This window comes from Artemia franciscana, unplaced genomic scaffold (genome assembly GCF_032884065.1).
Source record: "Artemia franciscana unplaced genomic scaffold, ASM3288406v1 Scaffold_3949, whole genome shotgun sequence".
Classification (NCBI taxonomy): Eukaryota; Metazoa; Arthropoda; class Branchiopoda; order Anostraca; family Artemiidae; genus Artemia; species Artemia franciscana.
Genome location: NW_027064504.1, coordinates 91 through 18,624, shown reverse-complemented (window position 1 = coordinate 18,624; position 18,534 = coordinate 91). Strand labels below are relative to the sequence as shown.

Sequence of the window (18,534 nt, the reverse complement as noted above, 5' to 3'; positions counted from 1 at the left end):
TATGTTAACCATCTTTTTACTTACTAGTTCTGTAAATTTGTCTGCTTAACAGGTCTATTACCTATTGAAATTTTGACACAACATTAAACCCTATTTTTCAGTTTTCAGTTTCGTTTTTCAGGTTTTAGCTTTGAAAATAGAATTATTTAATTGCCTAGATAGCTAACTCCACATAAGGAAACATGTTAAGAAAACAATTGTTACATCTTAATATACAGAATGATCATAGTCAGCACATTTTGCAGGCATCAAACCTTTATATTCACTTCTTTAAGTTTTTATACTATTCCTATCAAATTTCTGAAAAAAAAGCATGGAATCCACAAGCATTTTTTTTTAGTTTTAGAGAATGTGTTGAAACAATTGCCATTTCAAAGCTTGCTTATAGACACAACTTTAGAAATCAGAAGTGATGTCAACACAGAATAAAACCCCATCAACCTTATCAAGGTTGCTAAAGTCATTGCAGTGGTGCCAACACACTATTAAGAATAAATGTTAGACAAATGTGCATAGAAATTTATTTTTGTATATTAGGGTGACATTTAACTCCACCTGTTGGACGCACAAATTGTGCCTCTCAGCAGCCAGTCCCAAGCCTGGACAAAGGAAGAGAATTGGGCAACGGACTTGCAATCCATTCCCGGGAACCAGAGGAGTAATCCCCTGGGGAAACATTTTCTTGCAACAGAAACGTTAAAGAAGAGCCTCAGATCAGAACCCCTACCTATGATGACCGACGCATGCCCCGGACACGGTTTTTAAAAGCAAAAACAACGTAAAATTTGGTTTTTGGAATATCCACACATTGTCCCAACTATGAAAGACCAAACAAGTACGACAGGAGATGTGTAGATACCATCCAGACATCCTGGCACTGTCCAAAGTAAGATCGACTGGCTCCTTTGAGAAACAAATTGACAATCATTCTACAATCCTCTACAGCAGCACCAAAAGCAGGCATGAACAAGGAGTTGCACTCATCATGACAAGGGAAACCTCGAGATCTCTCTTGAAATAGACTGCCATATTGCCAAAAATTCTCGTAGAACGTTTCACTGGATGACAAGCAAAACTTTCTGTAGTAGTCTTCTATGCCCCCACGAACGTCGCAGAAGATGAGACCAAAGAAGAATTCAACCACACTCTACAGGCAGTGGTCAACAACATTCCAGAACATGACATCATGTGTGTTCTCAGCAACTTATACAACATTGTTGGCAACAACGAGTCCTACTGCCCACAGGCACTTGGTAAGCATGGCTTTTGTGTGCATAACAAGAATGGAATAATGCTGATTGACTTTGCTATGGCCAATGATCTGGTGATAGGAGGCAGCCTCTTTCCTCATAGAGATGTCCACAAGTGTTAATGTACCTCCCCTGGCAGCACAGTTAGAATCCAGATTGGTCAGCCAGAAGTTCTGCTCCAGTATACAAAATGTGAGAGCATACAGAGGCGTGGACATTGGATCAGACCACAACCTGCTATTAACCAAATTCTCCCTAAAGTTGAAGAGGAATGAGAAAAACGCACCAAATTCAGGACCCCAATTCAATTCTGACAAGCTCCTAGACTAAACGACCAGGCACACATTCATCACCAAACTTTGCAACGTTCAAAGATAAAGAACCTCTAAATTGAGTCAGCAAGCAAGACCCTTGTGCACCACAAGAAACCAAAGGACCAGTGACTATCCGACCGCACTTGGCAGCTCGTAGAGGAGAGAAAAGTTGCAAAACTTCAGATCCTTGCCTGCCGCGACGCGAATCAGATCTACAAGACCGACCAAGAATCACAGATGGACTGACAAAGCTGTCAAAAAGAGCGCATGCCACGACAAACGCCATTTCTATGAAGCAAAGGCCACAAAAGCTGAAGAAGCTGCCTAGAACAGAGACAGCAGGTCACTGATAACAAACGAGATCATAGGGAAGAAGAGAGCCAGCAATGGTCCAGTGAAGAACGAAAACGGCATTCTGGTTACCAGTCCTGAAGAGAAGAAGGAGGTGTGGGGCCAACACCTTTGACAAAATAATAAACAGACCTCCACCCCCCCCCCCAGACAAACCAATTTCCATCCCTGAAGATTTTCAGATCTTGCAAGACATCAACACCAAACCCCCGACTGAAGACGAACTTCTGAAGGCAGTCAAATAATGAAAAACGGCAGATCACCAGGAGAAGATCACATCACAGCAGAAATGCTGAAATGCTCCATGGACACCTGTGTCACCTATTGGAAAAACTTCTCTCGAACCATCAGGACAACAACAAAATTACCTTCAGAATGGCCCCACAGTATGCTTGTGAAGCTCTTCAAGAAGGGCGATGCCATGCTCTGTAATAACTGGCAAGGTATCACCCTGCTCTTGATTCCTGGCAAATTTTTGTCCCATATCATCCTGCCCCAAATACAACATCACCTAAAGGAATACCTGCTTGATGAACAGCATGACTTCTGCCCAAACTGCTCTGGTATGAACCTGATATTCACACTACAAATACTCATGAAGGAGAGCTACAAATGGCACAATAAACTCTACATTATCTTCATAGACTTCAAAAAGGCGTTTGACTCATTAGACTGCCAGTCCCTCTGGAAGCTCCTTTGCCACTATGGTATCCCTGATATCATAGTAAATCTCATCATGGTGATGTATGAAGATACAACCTGTTGTGCAAAGACAGCAGAGGGAAATTCATGCAAATTTCCCATCCTCTCTGGGGTGAAACAGGGGTGAGTCCCTTCTATCTCTAACAGTAGAAGATCCCTTCTACTGTTCGCAATCATCATCAATTTTGTACTGAGGAGCATTGACTCAACTGAGCTGCATCTAAATGATTGCCTGCTGAGCAACCTAGAATTTGCTGACAATATTGCCATCCTCAAAACCTTCAAATCATGGCTTCAAGCACTGCTCTTGACCATCCAACAAAGAGCAGAAGGTTTTGGCCTCAATATCAACCCCAGTAAAACCAAAAGCATGGCAACTAGCAGTTCACGTATGAACATCAAATGTGGCAATAATGACGTGGAACTAGTGGTCCATTTCAAATATCTTGGCAGCACCATTGAGATTACAGAATTCACAGCCAAAGAAGTCAATGCCCAAATCGGGCAGGCTAGCGGCACCTTCAACAGACTCAAAAAAGTTTGGAGATCAAGCACTTTCTCTGTTCAGCTTAAGCTCTGCCTGTTCAATAGCAATGTCCTATTCATCCTCCTCTATGGAACTGAAACATGGCATCTCAATCAAGAACAAGAGAGGAGAAATCAGTCATTTGAAACTATGTGCCTATGTACACTTTTTGGTATCCATTGAACCCAGAAGGTAACAAACAAACACATTAGAAACGTCAAAGGTCAACCATCCCTTAGCAAGACCATACAAAGGTGCAGATGGAGCTACCTTGGACATGCGCTGCACATGGACAACTCCAGAATTCCCAAGTCTACTTTTTCTGGTGACCCAATGGCACCCACCATAGAGGAAGACCCAAAAATACACTCTGTTGTACCTGAAACAACAACCTGCAGCATCTTCATACCTCAATACATCTGAAGTGGGAAGACATTGCAGCCACAAGTTTCAGAGACTGGAGACTCTTCTTGAACGGCCTGGGCGCCTCTGGAGGCACAGGAGGATCTAAGGGTCTAAGGTAAGGGTGACATAGCAGTTTCTCAGTCAGATGAAATATTGTAAATACAGATGATTAATTTTTGATCAAATATGCTGAATATGGATGATAAAAATAAATTTTAGTAAAACAGAATTAATTTAAAAATGATTGGTAATAATAAAATATTAAGAAAGAATTTAATTTGACCCTTGGCTGGTGGTCAGTGAACTTTCATCTGACTGATAAATGTGAGGTTTGTACAGCTGAGCCACTTGAAGCAATAAAAGGTGTAATCTTGCACCTTAATCTGAGAAAACAGTCTTCCAATACAACTTGGCAAGATAGCCTGCAATGTGCTCTCCTGATTTACCACTCTTGGGGATTGTTTCATGCACTGAATGTCTTAGACTTTCAAAGTTTTGTGTGTGAGGACCAGTCACAGGATCTACAAAATTTAAGGAATGATTCACTGTCAGGTGCTGAATACCTTAATTGTTCAAAGTATTTTACACTCTCCAGCAATCAAAGATTATTGTTGCACCGGGAAGAAACCATTTGTATATAATGTCATACAGTATTTCTGCTGACCATTCTGGAACAGAAATAATAAAAACAAATTCTCAGCCCTCTCAATGTGCCAAACACCCACTGCCCTTCAATAAAATGTCCTCTATTAATATTTATTTTTCCAATTTCTACAATTATCCCTGAACAACCCAATTTTTCACTGTAGCTTCCTACAAAGCTTAACCACCAATTTAATTTATCCTCTACCCATATTGCAAGGAATCCACATCATCTCTGTTATCTGCATTAAAGAAAAAATTTTGGGTTGTGGTACTAAGTCTCTACACAAACAGATTGTTGGTAATTGTATCTTTTTTTGACAACTAAAACTTTTATGTTCAGTTCTTTTCTGACAGTAGAACAAATGTACTGCTTCATCAAAATAACAATTATTCTTACAATCTGGGCAACAAAATTTATTGGGCAGAACATTTTGGTAAATCAAAAGTTGCTGAATGCCATCTTAAGTTGGATATAAACTTGAAAAGACCTAACTTTATGGTTGAATATACTACATAAATTTTTCACCAACAGCATGATTCACTATATTGACTGGTTAATTCAACTTTAATTTCACCTTGTTTTTCTTTTAAGACATACAGAAGATATAATATTGATGGTGTTAGTGTTGATGCCACTGCAGTTTCTAAGTAGTGGCAACTTTAAATAAACTTGTAGATCTAATTTGTTTCAGCACAAGTTGAAAAACAGAATACATACTCATCAAATCCATACTTTTTCCAAAAGTTTGGTAGAAAAAGTGGAAAACATTGTAAGAAGTAAAGATAAAGGTTAGCAGCATGTAAAATGAGTTAACTATGATTATTACAAATATTATGAAGTGAGAATTGTTTTCTTAAAATCGTTCCTTATGTGAAAGTAGCTATTTAAGCTAGTACTGGATTCCCTGCTATTTTATTATATTTACTGCTGATTCTAATACCATTTCAATGGTTTTTTTTTGTAAATTTTGGAATTCTGTTTGCAGAAATTTTAAACCTCATAAATTGGGATTGATCTAAAGTCAGAAGCTGTAACCAGATTCTTGTTCTTTATTTACTACTGCTACTACTAATAACTCACTGCAAGACCAAGCTGCCTGGGGACAACAGAGGTATGCTTGCTCCTCCTCCAACCCAATCTATTAAAAGCTTCCCTCTTTACACCCTCCCAGGAAGTCCAATTTCCTTTAAATCTTTATTTATGACACCTTCCCACCCCTGATAAGGACAACCTGTTTTCTGTTTAGCCCTAAAAAGTTGAATGAGAAGGACAATCGTTGGCAATTGGTCATCCTTCATAGGCAAAACCTGGCCTAGCCACCTCAACCTTTATTTAATTATAGCCCTAAAAAGCAGCATTGAACTACATTTTTTGTACAGTCTACTGTTTGAAATAGGGTCAGTTGACAGGGTACCCAGAGCAATCCATAGGCAATTTCTCTGGAAAACATTTAGTAAATTTTCATCTGCTTTTCAGAGCATCCATGCTTCTTTATTGAAGTGCTCTCTTGAGGCAGAAGGAGCAGAGGTAGGCACTTCAAAATACTTTCATGAGACATATTTTAGCCAGTAGATACATCCATGAAAGTTCCATTTTCCTAACATCAATAGGATAACAAAAAGTAGCTTGTCTACAATTTTCCCTCATAATATACCCCTTAAACACCACAAAACAAATTTGTTACCTTCAATCAGCTATTTATCCTACAAATTATTCTGGGAATATCTTGGTAAAATTCTAGTTTAGCTACTTTCTGTTATCATGCAAAGGGATGTTGTGAAAATAAAACTTCCAGGGATAGTTCTAGAGACTGAAGTCTGTAAAGAGGGCAGTGACCTTTGACGGCCTTTAAAATCTTAGTGCTATGAAAGTGAAATCTTGCAAAAAATATCATCTGCTTAAATGAAAGGTATTTGTCTGTTATAGTGCTAAACTCAAATTCTTCATCAAAGTACACCCTATGTGGAATTGTTGTTTTTTTTTACCATGTATAAAATTCTTTTAGTTTGCAATCTACATTAGAATAGAGTCTGACCACAGATGTTAAATAAAAATTTGGTCTTTGCTGAAGGCTGAAGAAGGGGCAATTAGATTTTTCCTGGTTAAGAGGCTGATGCCCAAAACAAAACAGTGTCAATAGACAAAAATTATTTTATACCCTTTTGATAAAAAGCCTTGCTGGAGGTGTATGAGAAAGGCATGTCAGAAACAAGCTCATTTGCATGTCAATATATGGTTTGATTATGGTAGAATGCCATTTGTTTCATTTAACTGTAGTTTTACAAATGATCATCTATGGCCTGTTATGAATAAGAGCTAGACATTTCTGTAATGTTGTTAATAAAATATTGTGTTTTCATCATATTTTTTGATATTTCAATAGGATTCAGCATTAGAGAAACAGGTTCTACTTAGATAAAGATATTTGGGGTTGGCACTATAACAGACAAGTAACAAATGAAATACTGGGACTGTTTACAGCTTCAGATCTTTGCACAATTCTAATTGATGAGGTTTAAAAGATCTGCAAACACGTTACATTTCTTTAATTTAGGAAAAACCATAGATATGGCTTAAAATTCTACTCAAATTAATATAATATAATAGTTTAGAAAAAAAATTGGCAATATTTTGCACATTAGGGGGGGGGGGTTAAGGAAAGCATATATCAAATACACAACCTAAAGAAATCTATTCTGACCTAACCAAAATAGCAACTAAATGTTTAAATAAAATGTATTCTCTAAACAAGCCAAAACTAATCATCTGGTATCAAGAAGTTGATAGGCCTATACCAGTTTCTTTTCTAATGTTTGCAATACAATTTCACATGTGTAAGAAGCATCAAAGTATGTGCCAGGAGGGTATTTTACCTACCAGGTATACTTTACCTACCAGAAGGTAGCTTAGTATTTTAAGCCAAAGGCCTATCAATATTTTTTTTCAAAATTTGGGATATGTATTCACATATCTTTAAAATTTTACAAATTGGGATTGATCAAAGTTGTGAGGTTATGAAGGTGTGGAGGTAGGTACTTCAAAATAGGCCTACCTTCCCAAGGCATACTTTAGACCATAGACCCATCCCTGAAAATTTCATTTTCCTAACCTAACCCCTTTCCAAGATATCCAAAAGTACCAGGTCCAAAAAGAGGCTAGTGTTCTAGATAAGGCACAGGTCTTTCATATTCTCTTAGGTAAATAGGCAGAATATTTTCACTGAAGACTAGCAGCGTTTGTACACTTATTTAGGTAGCCCTACTTTGCTTGAAAAAGAGATAACCTAGTTCTAGTTATCAAAATAACGCAATATCAAACTCCAAACCATGTTCCTGTCTCGTGTTTCTTGAAATTCTTCTTCTCTTCTTGTATTTATTTTGTTCTCCTTCTTCGGGTTCTTGTCCTATCTTGCCTACAATGAAATGACAGATGGGGCTACATGACGAATCTAAACATAACCTACTTAATTTTAATTAAAAATCAATGGACTCGGTCTCGGCCTTCGTTGTCGATCAAATTTATACATACCTGGCTCACCAAAAATTAAAATTAGACTTAGCATAAATTGAAAAAATAGCATTAAAATAATCTGCAATTTTAATTGTTCTATAAAACAGATTACCTATTCGTAGTCAATTATCTCTGGAAATTCCTGTAGTTGAAAAAAAAAATCATTTTTGAGAAAAAAGTCACACACAATACCTAAAAATCTCTCAAAAAGAAATATTTTTGTTTTCCGAAACATTACTGAACATTTTAAACGTCTTCATGCTAAATACTACGAAACATCGGCTTGAAACTTGCAACATCACGACGACAATTAAAATGGGTGTTGGAAAATGAAACAGAGTTGCATTTGATAAAACAGAAAATCTGACCAGGAGGTTTCCCTATAAAAGGGGGCAATTCTAACTATGTATGTTGTAAATTTGAAGATGAAAATTTTAAGTTATTACTATATAAGAAAGATTCCATAATAATTTTAGCTAAATATATAGCCATACATAATAAACTTTCTAATTATAAATATTTTGTTTATAAAAAACTACTCGGTTTATATGTAGCTACTTTTCACTATCTTGAAATGGTTAGGGAAATGAACTTTCAGGAATGGATTATAGACTTAAGAATGTATGGAGGGAGTCCCTAACTCCCCTCCTCCCCTCTATATAATGCAGATTATTCCATATTACTGCTTATTTTTGCTTAAATTTGATTCTTTAATCTTGTCAGAAGCACAAATATGTGCTTACCTAAAGAAATTTCACCTTTTCCCCTTCTTTATAGTACAATTAATTAATTATCTCTGTAATATGTCAACATATTTAACCGTGTGACGTACTCTCAGGTATATTAAAAAACAGTCTGTCTAGTCTACCGTAAATCTAATGCATTTTGGGAACTTAAGAACTGCGTCACAAAGTGTACAAAATTTTGACAGCTGGCGGTAATTTTTAAATGAAACTGAGTTTGGGATACTGATTCAAAACAGACAAAATCGAGGAACCAACACTCAGACCACACAAATCTGAAAAAAATAATTTTAATTTAATTTAATTCTTTTGAATTCTTTTTCATAAAAATTTCTGTAACTGTTTCTTGAAAGAGCCTAAGGTACAGGACCGTCAAATCCCAACAGGACTGGAGATCCAGGCCCGCCCAACAGCAACTCTCAACACCCAAGTATGAGCGAACTGCAGGGGTGGATGGCACCTGCATATCATTTTGGTTCCTAGTAAGATAAATTATTTCATAGATTAATATTTTGGACTTGCCCCATTCTGTTTACACAGTCAAATTCGTTTGATTGGGCAAAAGTGGTTCCATCCCCACCCCCCTCCAGGATTTTATTTGAAAAGTTCACCCCCCCTCCCCTCATACAATATTGTCTCCAAGAAAAACATCTCAGCCAAAAAATGTATGCATAATGCCCAATATCAAAACTATATGTAAACAATGGGTATATTTCATGACTTAAAAATAACTATCTCCAGGGGCTCTTGAAAGTCTTGTTATCTTCAAAAGCATATTTTTTGGACCATTCAGCTATGGACAATGTGACCATCTCAAAACTTTCATCAGAAAATTTTTGGAGAAAAAGAGCCTGGGAAGGGAGTTAGTTGTCCTTCAGTATTTTGGTCACTTAAAAGGGGCGGTAAAACTTTTAGCATCCGTTTGAATGATCCCTCTCCCAATATGTTAGGACTTTTGGTTCAATAAGATGACCTTTCGGGAAAAAAAAGATTATCCATTGTAGGCAAGAGCATTAAACCTCTACAATAGAGTTCTCTGATACACTGAATCTGATGGTGTGAATTTCATCAATATTCTTTCACTTTCAGGGGATCCTTCCCCCTTTCTCAAAGGAAATTGTGTCTCGCTCGTGGCTTTAGATGGGCAATCCTTTCTATCTGTTATGACTAAATTTAATTTATTTATAAACTTTTAACCGACGGAGGCATTTTATTGTAGATAGGCCAACAATCAACCAGATTTAGAATCTGATCTCAGTAAAACACATTACAATGAAATGGTCAACTTACATTAGTATAAGCTGGGGCCACATGAAGACACAGCTGACCGCCATCCCGTCCTCCCCTTTCCCCAACCATCTAATCTCCCAGCAGCTTTCCATCCAAGAAAGAAACTTTTTAGAAGTTCCAACATTTTTGGGACATTTTAATTGCGGATGAATAAAATATAAGCAAAATATTTCAACATTATAGGAGCTAGATGCTTGAATATGTATTAAATAGTTGCCTAGCTAAAAATATTAAGGGGTTTCCAAAAAATAATTACAAACGAAGAGAGATTATTCTATAGTTTAATGTGTGGACCTTTTACCTTCTTTCTTTGCTGTCCTGTTTACACTTCAGTAGCTTTTGTCCCATAACTTCAAGAATGAATATTATTTCATGGACAAATATGAAAAACGGTTCAAGGTGTCTACCTCTCCCCTCCGGAAAATAGCCCCTGCGAAAAAAAACTCCCTGAAAATACCACCTTGGAAATTACCCCAGAGAAACCCCCCCCCCTCCCTCTTCCCTGAGGAAAATAAGGTTTCTAAACTTGATAATTTTAATTGAGTTTTTTTTTTTAGTTTCGCTGAAAAGTGCTAAGGAATGGGAAAAAGAGGAATTTACACACAAAAAGTATCTTAAGAATTTAGAAAAGAAACCGCAAATTCATTTTTATTGAAAAACTTCCATGTAAATTTTTTGCAATTTTTGACAGTATTACGCACCAAATTAAAAAGCAAATCGGAGAAGAAGAAAAAAAACAATAATCAAAATTAATCCGGAAACATATGGCACCAAAAGGTTCAAGAAGGTTTAGCTTTCCTGGGCAAGGATAGTTTGTTTTGGCATGGACATAGGCTGTATCTTTTCAAGAGGGGGGGGGGGGGCGATTCAGTGATTTAGGGGAAAGGGCTTAAAAAGCTTCCCAAGGTTCTTTGATTATAGGTTCTCAGAAACTCGTCATTTTAAATTTCGCCAAGATTTGACCTTTAGCATTTTCCATGTTCTACTTTTCTTGCACTGCTACGTTATAATAGCCTCACTATCATACTTCTGCTTTCCAGACAACAGAAATACCATAAAAGCAATTTAACAGGAATCACATTACGGTTAGATAACAGCTTTTTTTCTAAGAATTCCATTCAAAAATTCAAAGTTGGACAAAAGTTAAAATCAAAATTGGTATAGGGGAGACTGGCCCACGTTTAGCCAAAGCAAATAATCTCAATATAAAAACCTGCGGGGACTTTTGGTGGATTATAAAAGCTCTGACCAATGGCAGTGTATGTTTTTAAAATGTCTTGCCTTGATTAATAGTTTTACTTAAAATATCAGATTGGGTCACGTCTTATGGTGATGAAATCTGGAATTCTGTTGAATTTTTGTATGAACACCTATGCTTAATTATGAATATTAGAAAAGCTGTTAACTTACGTTTAACCCTCTTATTATTTGCTTGTCTTTTGGCAGCTTCCGAGATGTGTAATCTTCATCATTTTTGTGTTAGCATTTTTCCATCCCGTAGAATGGCGAACTGCTGCGTTAGGAACAATATCCGGGGTAAATTTGGTATGATGTACTCAGGTGTCAAAAAGTGACCTTTGCTTGTAAATGCCATTAAAACAGCATATTTTAAGGTTAAAGAGAACCTCAAAACCCACAACTTGATTGATTCTGGCGTTGTTTAATCATGTAAGACCATGTCCACAAAAAGTCAGTCGGATTCTATGGAAGTGCCATGACATAGTGACTCTGCAAGACTATATGACAAAATTTGAGAAGCTGAATATCCCTCTACAAAGTCTGGACCTGAGTTTCTTTAATCCCTTTTCCAACACATGATAAATCTTTACAGAGAAACAAGAAAAAGGGCTAAAAACTCATATGAAAACGATAGCTGATATGTATTTTGACTGTATTCCCTAGAAGCACGTTAATATGCATACACTTATGCCATTATTAAGAGTATCAGATGACTGAAGTGGAGACAGTGGAGGAATTCATGAGAAAGATTGGTACCCTGGTCTTATGGATCCCTTAAAAATCTATCAGTAAGAAAGCTAGAAGGGACGAGCTTCGGGCGTGCAACTGCTTTGAGGCGTCACATCATAGGTATTTCTTTTAACAGCTTGGAGTGATGTCTAGATGATCACATGTTTTGGCCACAGGACATTTAGAATGTTGCAGAATAGGGTCTGAAAAAATTCACACGCCAAGTAAGATCATTTTACATCAAATTCACAAGTAATTAGGGAAGGTCATATCAGCAGACAGAGGTAAGTTGACTACGATATGTGTTGGTGTTAATGAATTGGGAACTAAGTCCTTCCTCTATTTACTTCCCAAGAAAAATGTTTATCATAAAAAATCACTAGAATTAGGAAAAAATACTAGTTTTGGAACACAAATCAGTATAAATCACTACATAGAAGAAAATCACTAGGCGACATATAATATCACTAGAATTAGTCATAAATCACTAGGGGTTGCAACCCTGATCTCAAACTTAGTTCTATCTCAAAATCTACACCAGCTGACAAAGTTTTGTACACGTCGTGACCCAGTACTGGAGTACCTAAAATGGATTAGTTAATGGCTATTTTCATCATACTAGAGAGGCTTTTTTTTAATATACCAGAGAATATGTCACACGGTGGTCAAAATGTTGATATATTACAGAGACAAATAATCGGCCGTACTACAATCAAGGGTAAAACCTGAAATTTCTTTAGGTAAGCACATATTTATGCTTATGACAGTAATATAAAATGAAATGTAAGCAGAAATTAGGCAGTAATGTACAATAATTTGCATTATATAGAAGGGGAAGAGGGGAATTAGGAACCAGGGGATTTAATATGCTATAGGGCAGGATGGATGGGGCATTGCCCCTCTTAGATCTCAGTAAGCCCCCCATAATATCTCAGTTTACCTCCCCAACTGAAATTTGGTTTCTTCCAAAATCTTGTCATAACCAAATCAACTTATAAATTTCAAGCATCAACAGAAGCGGATCAGTTTTGTTAGAGCATATTTACCTTTATACTACTATGAAGTACCTAGATAGTACTTTCGTAGTACTAAATAGTACCTTTATGGTCCAAAATTATTTGTTTTTTTAGTTTTCTACCGCCATTTTTAATTGATTTTGGAAGATTGGATAAACTTTGCCCCTCCCCCCAGCATGTTGACGAAAAAATGCTACTGTTATTTTCACTACTACTACTGTTATTTTCCTACTACTGTACTACTACTACTACTACTACTGCTATTACTACTACTACTACTACTACTGTACTACTACTTGTTATTTTTCATTTACAGTGAGCAAAATTCGGACATGCATTAGTTGAAAAACTGTCTAAAATTAAATATAAAAAAACAATTTTTTTTAACTGTAACTATGGAGGACATTAAAACTTAAAATGAACAGAAGTTATTCCGTATATGAATGGGGCTCTTAAAGATATACGTACTAATTTCTGGTTGTGTTTAGTTTTAATGATATTCCTTACTTTAAGTTGTAAAAAGCCGAATATATACAATATCTTTGGTTTATTATCACATAAAATCAAAGTTATGAAGCTGCTTAAAGTAAAATTAAATCCTAAGATTGGCTAGAAAATAACACGGACAAATTATTTCTTATATAGGCCTTTATTTGAAAAAAATTAAAAATTTAGTGTAAAAAGCAAAGTATTGAAGAGGGGGTGAAATTCCTCATAAACCTAATATGAGGGGATTCACCCTTTCCTCAGTACCTCGCTCTTTACGCTAAATTTCGAATTGTGTTCCAATTCTTTAAGAATAACACCTGAATCACAAAGACCGTTTAATTAGAATAAATAGCTCCTTAGCGTCAAGAGCGAAGCATTGACAAGGGTACGACCCGCCTCATATACGTAAAGATTTATTTCCGTTTTAAGTTTTAATGCCACTCCTTACTTTCAATTGAAAAAACTTGTTTTCTATTTAATTTCTGATTTTTGTTTTTTAATAGTGCTGGGAAATCTAGCACCCCCTTCACAAAAATTCTCTTCCCCATGAAAATTCTTCCATGAAAAGATCTTCCCACATAACCCTCTCTCTTGGCACCCTGCCCCCCCCCCCCCTCAGTAGAAAAAATTTCCCTTAAAACGTGTGTATATTTCTCAATAACCAATACTAGGTTATATGCAAACAATGGGCAAAGTTCATAACTTCCAACCCTTCCCCAGGGACTTTAAGGGTTTAAGTCGTCATCAAATACATAGTTATCAGATATTTCGAATATGCTGAGCAAAATAGCTATCTTAAAATTTCGAGCCGGTGAATTTGGGAAAAATGAGCTTTGGAGGGTTCCTAGTTACCATCCGATTTTTTGGTCACTTAAAAAAAAAGCACTAGAACTTCTAGTTTCAGCTCAAATGAGCCCTCTCACAAAATTTTTGAACCACTGGGTTGAGACGATCAACCCTGGGGAAAAAAAATAAATAAACACGCATGCGTGATCTTTCTTCTGGCAAAAAATACAAAATTCCACATATGCGCAGATAGGAGCTTGAAATCTGGACAGTAGGGCTCTCTAATGCGCTGAATCTGATGGTGCGATTTTCATTACAATTCTATGTCTTTTAGGGGTTGTTTCCCCCTTTTTTTAAATAAGGCTAGTAACTTTTGATATGTAGTTCTAAACTTGATGAAACTGATATATTTAAAATCAGCATAAGAATTCAGATGCTTCTGATCTATCTATTGGCATTGAAATCTCCGTTTTTAGAGTTTCAGTTACTATTGAGCCGGGTCACTCCTTGCTTACAGTTTGTTATCACGAACTGTTTGAAAAATCCTTTATGCAACTGAAGACCAGTATTTCCACGCTAAAAAAAAAAAATAATAAAAACCCATTATTTTTCGGTAAAAAAATCCTGAAAAAAACTTATGTTAACATTCCAAAATGTTTCCTTGCAAACACAGACCGCTTAGATCCTATTTCCTGCTAACATATATTTGTTTTTTTTAATATTGCAATATGGCTTCTTAATCTGACCTGGCAATCAAGCAGGTCGAAGAGTCTTGTTGACTGACATTTCCGACATTTCAACACCAGAAAAAGTAAAGACTCGTTTATTCTTTTTGGCACAAAAAGAACATATAAAGGGGAACTCATAAAAAATGAATGCGGAAAATCATGGAAAAAATTGGTCCTCACATTCATCAGCTGTGGCTGATCCTTTGCCTTCTATAATTTTTGAAAAATATATTTGTCGGGAAACAACGACCAAACTTATAGCTTTGCTCTCTTTAAGCTTAGTTTAACCTGTAGTAGAGGTCTTTGCTTTACAATTGTCAATAAAATTGACAGGTTTCTACCTGTTTCTTTCTTCCGTCGCCACATATTTGACTATGCTAAAACCGGGGTCGACCATCAAATTTGAAAGGGCAAAATCAAACAGTTCATGGTAACGAACTGTAGTAAGGAGCGACCAGGCTCAATAGGAACCGAAACTCTAAAAAATGGAATTTTGATACCAATAGTTACACCAAAAAATCGCATTTTAATGCAGATTTTAAATATATAAGTTTCATTAAGATCGGTTATACCCATCAAAAGTTACGAGTCTGAGAACATTTGCCTCGTTTTAGAAAATAGGGGGAAACACCCCCTAAAAGTTATACAATCTTAACGCCATAAATCACACCATTAAATTTACCGTATCAGAAAACCACATTGTAGAAGTTACAAGATCCTATCTACAAAAATGTGGAATTTCACATTTTTTGCCAGAAGACAGATCACGGTTGCGTGTTTATTTGTTGTTTTGTTTGTTTTTTTGTTGTTTTTTTCCCAGGGATGGTGGTATCGACTGAGTGGTCCTAGAATGTCGCGAAAAGGCTCATTCTAACGGAGATTAAAAGTTCTATTTCCCTTTTTAAGTGACCAAAACAATTGGAGGGCACCTAGGCCCCCTCCTACGCTCATTTTTTTCCAAAAAGTCACCGGATCAAAATTCTGAGATATCCATTTTATTCACCATAGTCGAAAAACCTAATAACTATGTCTTTAGGGACGACTTACTCCCCCGTAGTCCCCATGGGAGGGGCTGCAAGTTACAAACTTTGACCTGTGTTTACATATAGCAATGGTTACTGGGAAGTGTACAGACGTTCTCAGGGGGGTTTTTTGGTTTAGGGGGGAGAGTTGAGGGGGGGGTACATGGAAGGATATCTCCATGGAGAAACTGCTCATGGGGGAAGAGAATTTCAATGAAGGGGGCTCAGGATTGTCTAGCATTAGCCTATTTGAAAAAAAAAACAATGAAAAATAAATATGGAAAGTTTTTCAACTGAAAATAAAGAGCAGCATTAAAACTTAAAACGAACAAATATTATTACGCATATGAGGGTTTTACCTCCTCGTTATATCTCATTCTTTACGTTAAAGTATTTTTAGTAATTTCAACTATTTATTCTACGGCTTTTGTGATTCAGATGTCATTCTTAAGGGATTGGGGCAAAATTTAAGCTTTAGTGTAAAGAGCGAGGTATCGACGAGGCTTGAACCCACTCATACACGCAATAAAAACATACGAATATAGAAGTTTCTCTACGTAAGTTAATTCGTAAGTTACATATATTTTTTACCAATGAAAATTAAAAGCTCTAGTTGCTTTTTTATGTAATCAAAAAATTGGAGGGCAACTAGGCCCCCTCCCTCGCTATCTTTTTCTCAAAATCTTCCTAAAATTTTCCAAATTGCAATTAATTAATATGCAAATTTCATTTTAATTATTTATGTGCGGAGAGCCAAGATCAAAACATGCATTAATTCAAAATCATCCAGAAATTAAATAAAAAAAAACAAGTTTTTTTAAATGAAAGTAACGAGCAGCATTAAAACTTGAAACGAACAGATATTGCTCCGTATATGAAAGGGGCTTTTCCTCCTCAACGCCCTGCTCTTTACGCTAAAGTGTCTGACTGTTTTAAAAATATAGTTAAGACAAAGAGTCGAACTTTAGCGTAAAGAACGGGATGTTGGGGAGGAAAAGCCCTTTTCATATATGGAGTAATTTCTGTTCATTTTAAGTTTTAATGTTACTCCTTAATTTCACTTAAAAAAACTAGTTTTTTTTTATTTAATTAAAAAGTAAAAGACAGCGCACAATACAAAAAAAGGCTAAATGAAATAGTTGCGATATCTATATCCAAATTAATCCTCGCTCTCTCTTCTTTACTGTCTCTCATATTTATGGTTCTTTCATTTTGTCATGATTAGACAGTGTGGTCTCAGAAATGATTTTTGGCTGCTATTAAACAATCAATAAACAAAAAAGCAATCAGAAATCAAAATTAATGGTCTCGTCAAACACGCACAACAGCTAAATAGAAGAAACAAAAATCATTAAGCGAGTGGAAAGTAAAATGTACCCCCCCCCCTCTCGACTCAAAAATAAGAAAAGAAAGGCAAACCAAATTAAAAACTTAATCAAAGTTGGCTGCCCCCCCCAGTTACATGCTTCCTCAGCCCACTTAAGTCATGGTATTTATGTCAGCTTTCTCAGTTGCCCCTGCCCCCTCCAAATGGCTCTGCATGACATTGTTAAGGCGTATTTTGAAGTTTTGTATATCAAGAAATGTATGAATGCTGGACAATGTGCTTAGTTCTTCAAATTTGACAGACCCCCTCCCCCCAAGTTACATGCTTCCTCCACCCACTTGTCATGGTAATTATGTCAGCTTTCTCAGTTGCCCCTGTCCCCTCCATATGGCTCTGCATGACATTGTTAAGGCCTATTTCGTCGTTTTTGCATATCAAGAAATGTATGAATGCTGGACAATGTGCTTAGTTATTCAAATTTTGACAGACCCCCCCCCCGGTTACATGCTTCCTCCACCCACTTGTCATTGTAATTATGTCAGCTTTCTCAGTTGCCCCTGCCCCCTCCAAATGGCTCTGCATGACATTGTTAAGGCCTATTTCGAAGTTTTTGCATATCAAGAAATGTATGAATGCTGGACAATGTGCTTAGTTCTTCAAATTTTGACATAAACTATAACTAAAATTTGTCGTTCTCGGTTATATAATAGACACTAAAAAATTTCGCACAAGAAACTGGTCAAGTAACTTCTTTATACCTTAAATCATTTGGATGGCGAAGATCAGATGGGATAGTAACCGGTTAGTTTTATTTCATTAGCTTTATTAAAAGTTTGGGCTTTATATTTGCAAATTAGGGGTGGAGGTAAAGCATAGCATATATTAAATACAGCAATGGTTAGTTTACGCATTTAATGTATGCTACGCTTTACCCCCACCCCCTAATGTGCAAATATATAGCCCAAATTTGTTTCTAATCTATTATATATTCATCGTATTTTGTTTCCTTAGCATTAATCGAACTTCACTTCCCGAGTGTCTATTATATAATCGATAAGTAAGCTAAAATTACTCCAATTGTTAAAACGACTTGAAAGAAGTAATGAAAAAAGAACTAATGCTTAATATAAAAAATATTTACCTAGTTTGATATTTGTACTCTGCAATAAAAACCTAAATTGACTGAATGCATAACAATTGCTGATTTTTATTTACTTTCTCAATATGGGCCAATGTGTAAAGCGAAAACAAACAGGTAGATTCTAATTCTTCAAATACTAACAAACAATCTGCTTAATTGCATCCTGTTTTGGCAATGTCGTTTAGTACATGCATACCGGGCTTTGTTCTAATTTGCAAACAACGAAACCGGTTATGTATTCTGGTATTCAGAGTCATTCAGTCTCGATTGGTTTTTACAGACGGTATTGAGCGACAATTCAACCTGAGAAATTTGCTTCA

General features: G+C 36.3%; 1 protein-coding gene across 1 annotated transcript; it reads left to right on the top strand.

Moving 5' to 3' along the window:
• Positions 1–2,159: 2,159 nt before the first annotated feature.
• Positions 2,160–2,744, top strand: LOC136043251 (uncharacterized). The gene has a single exon (XM_065728181.1). It carries the CDS (start codon positions 2,160–2,162, stop codon positions 2,742–2,744), a length of 585 nt encoding a protein of 194 aa, XP_065584253.1.
• The last annotated feature ends 15,790 nt before the right edge of the window (positions 2,745–18,534 follow it).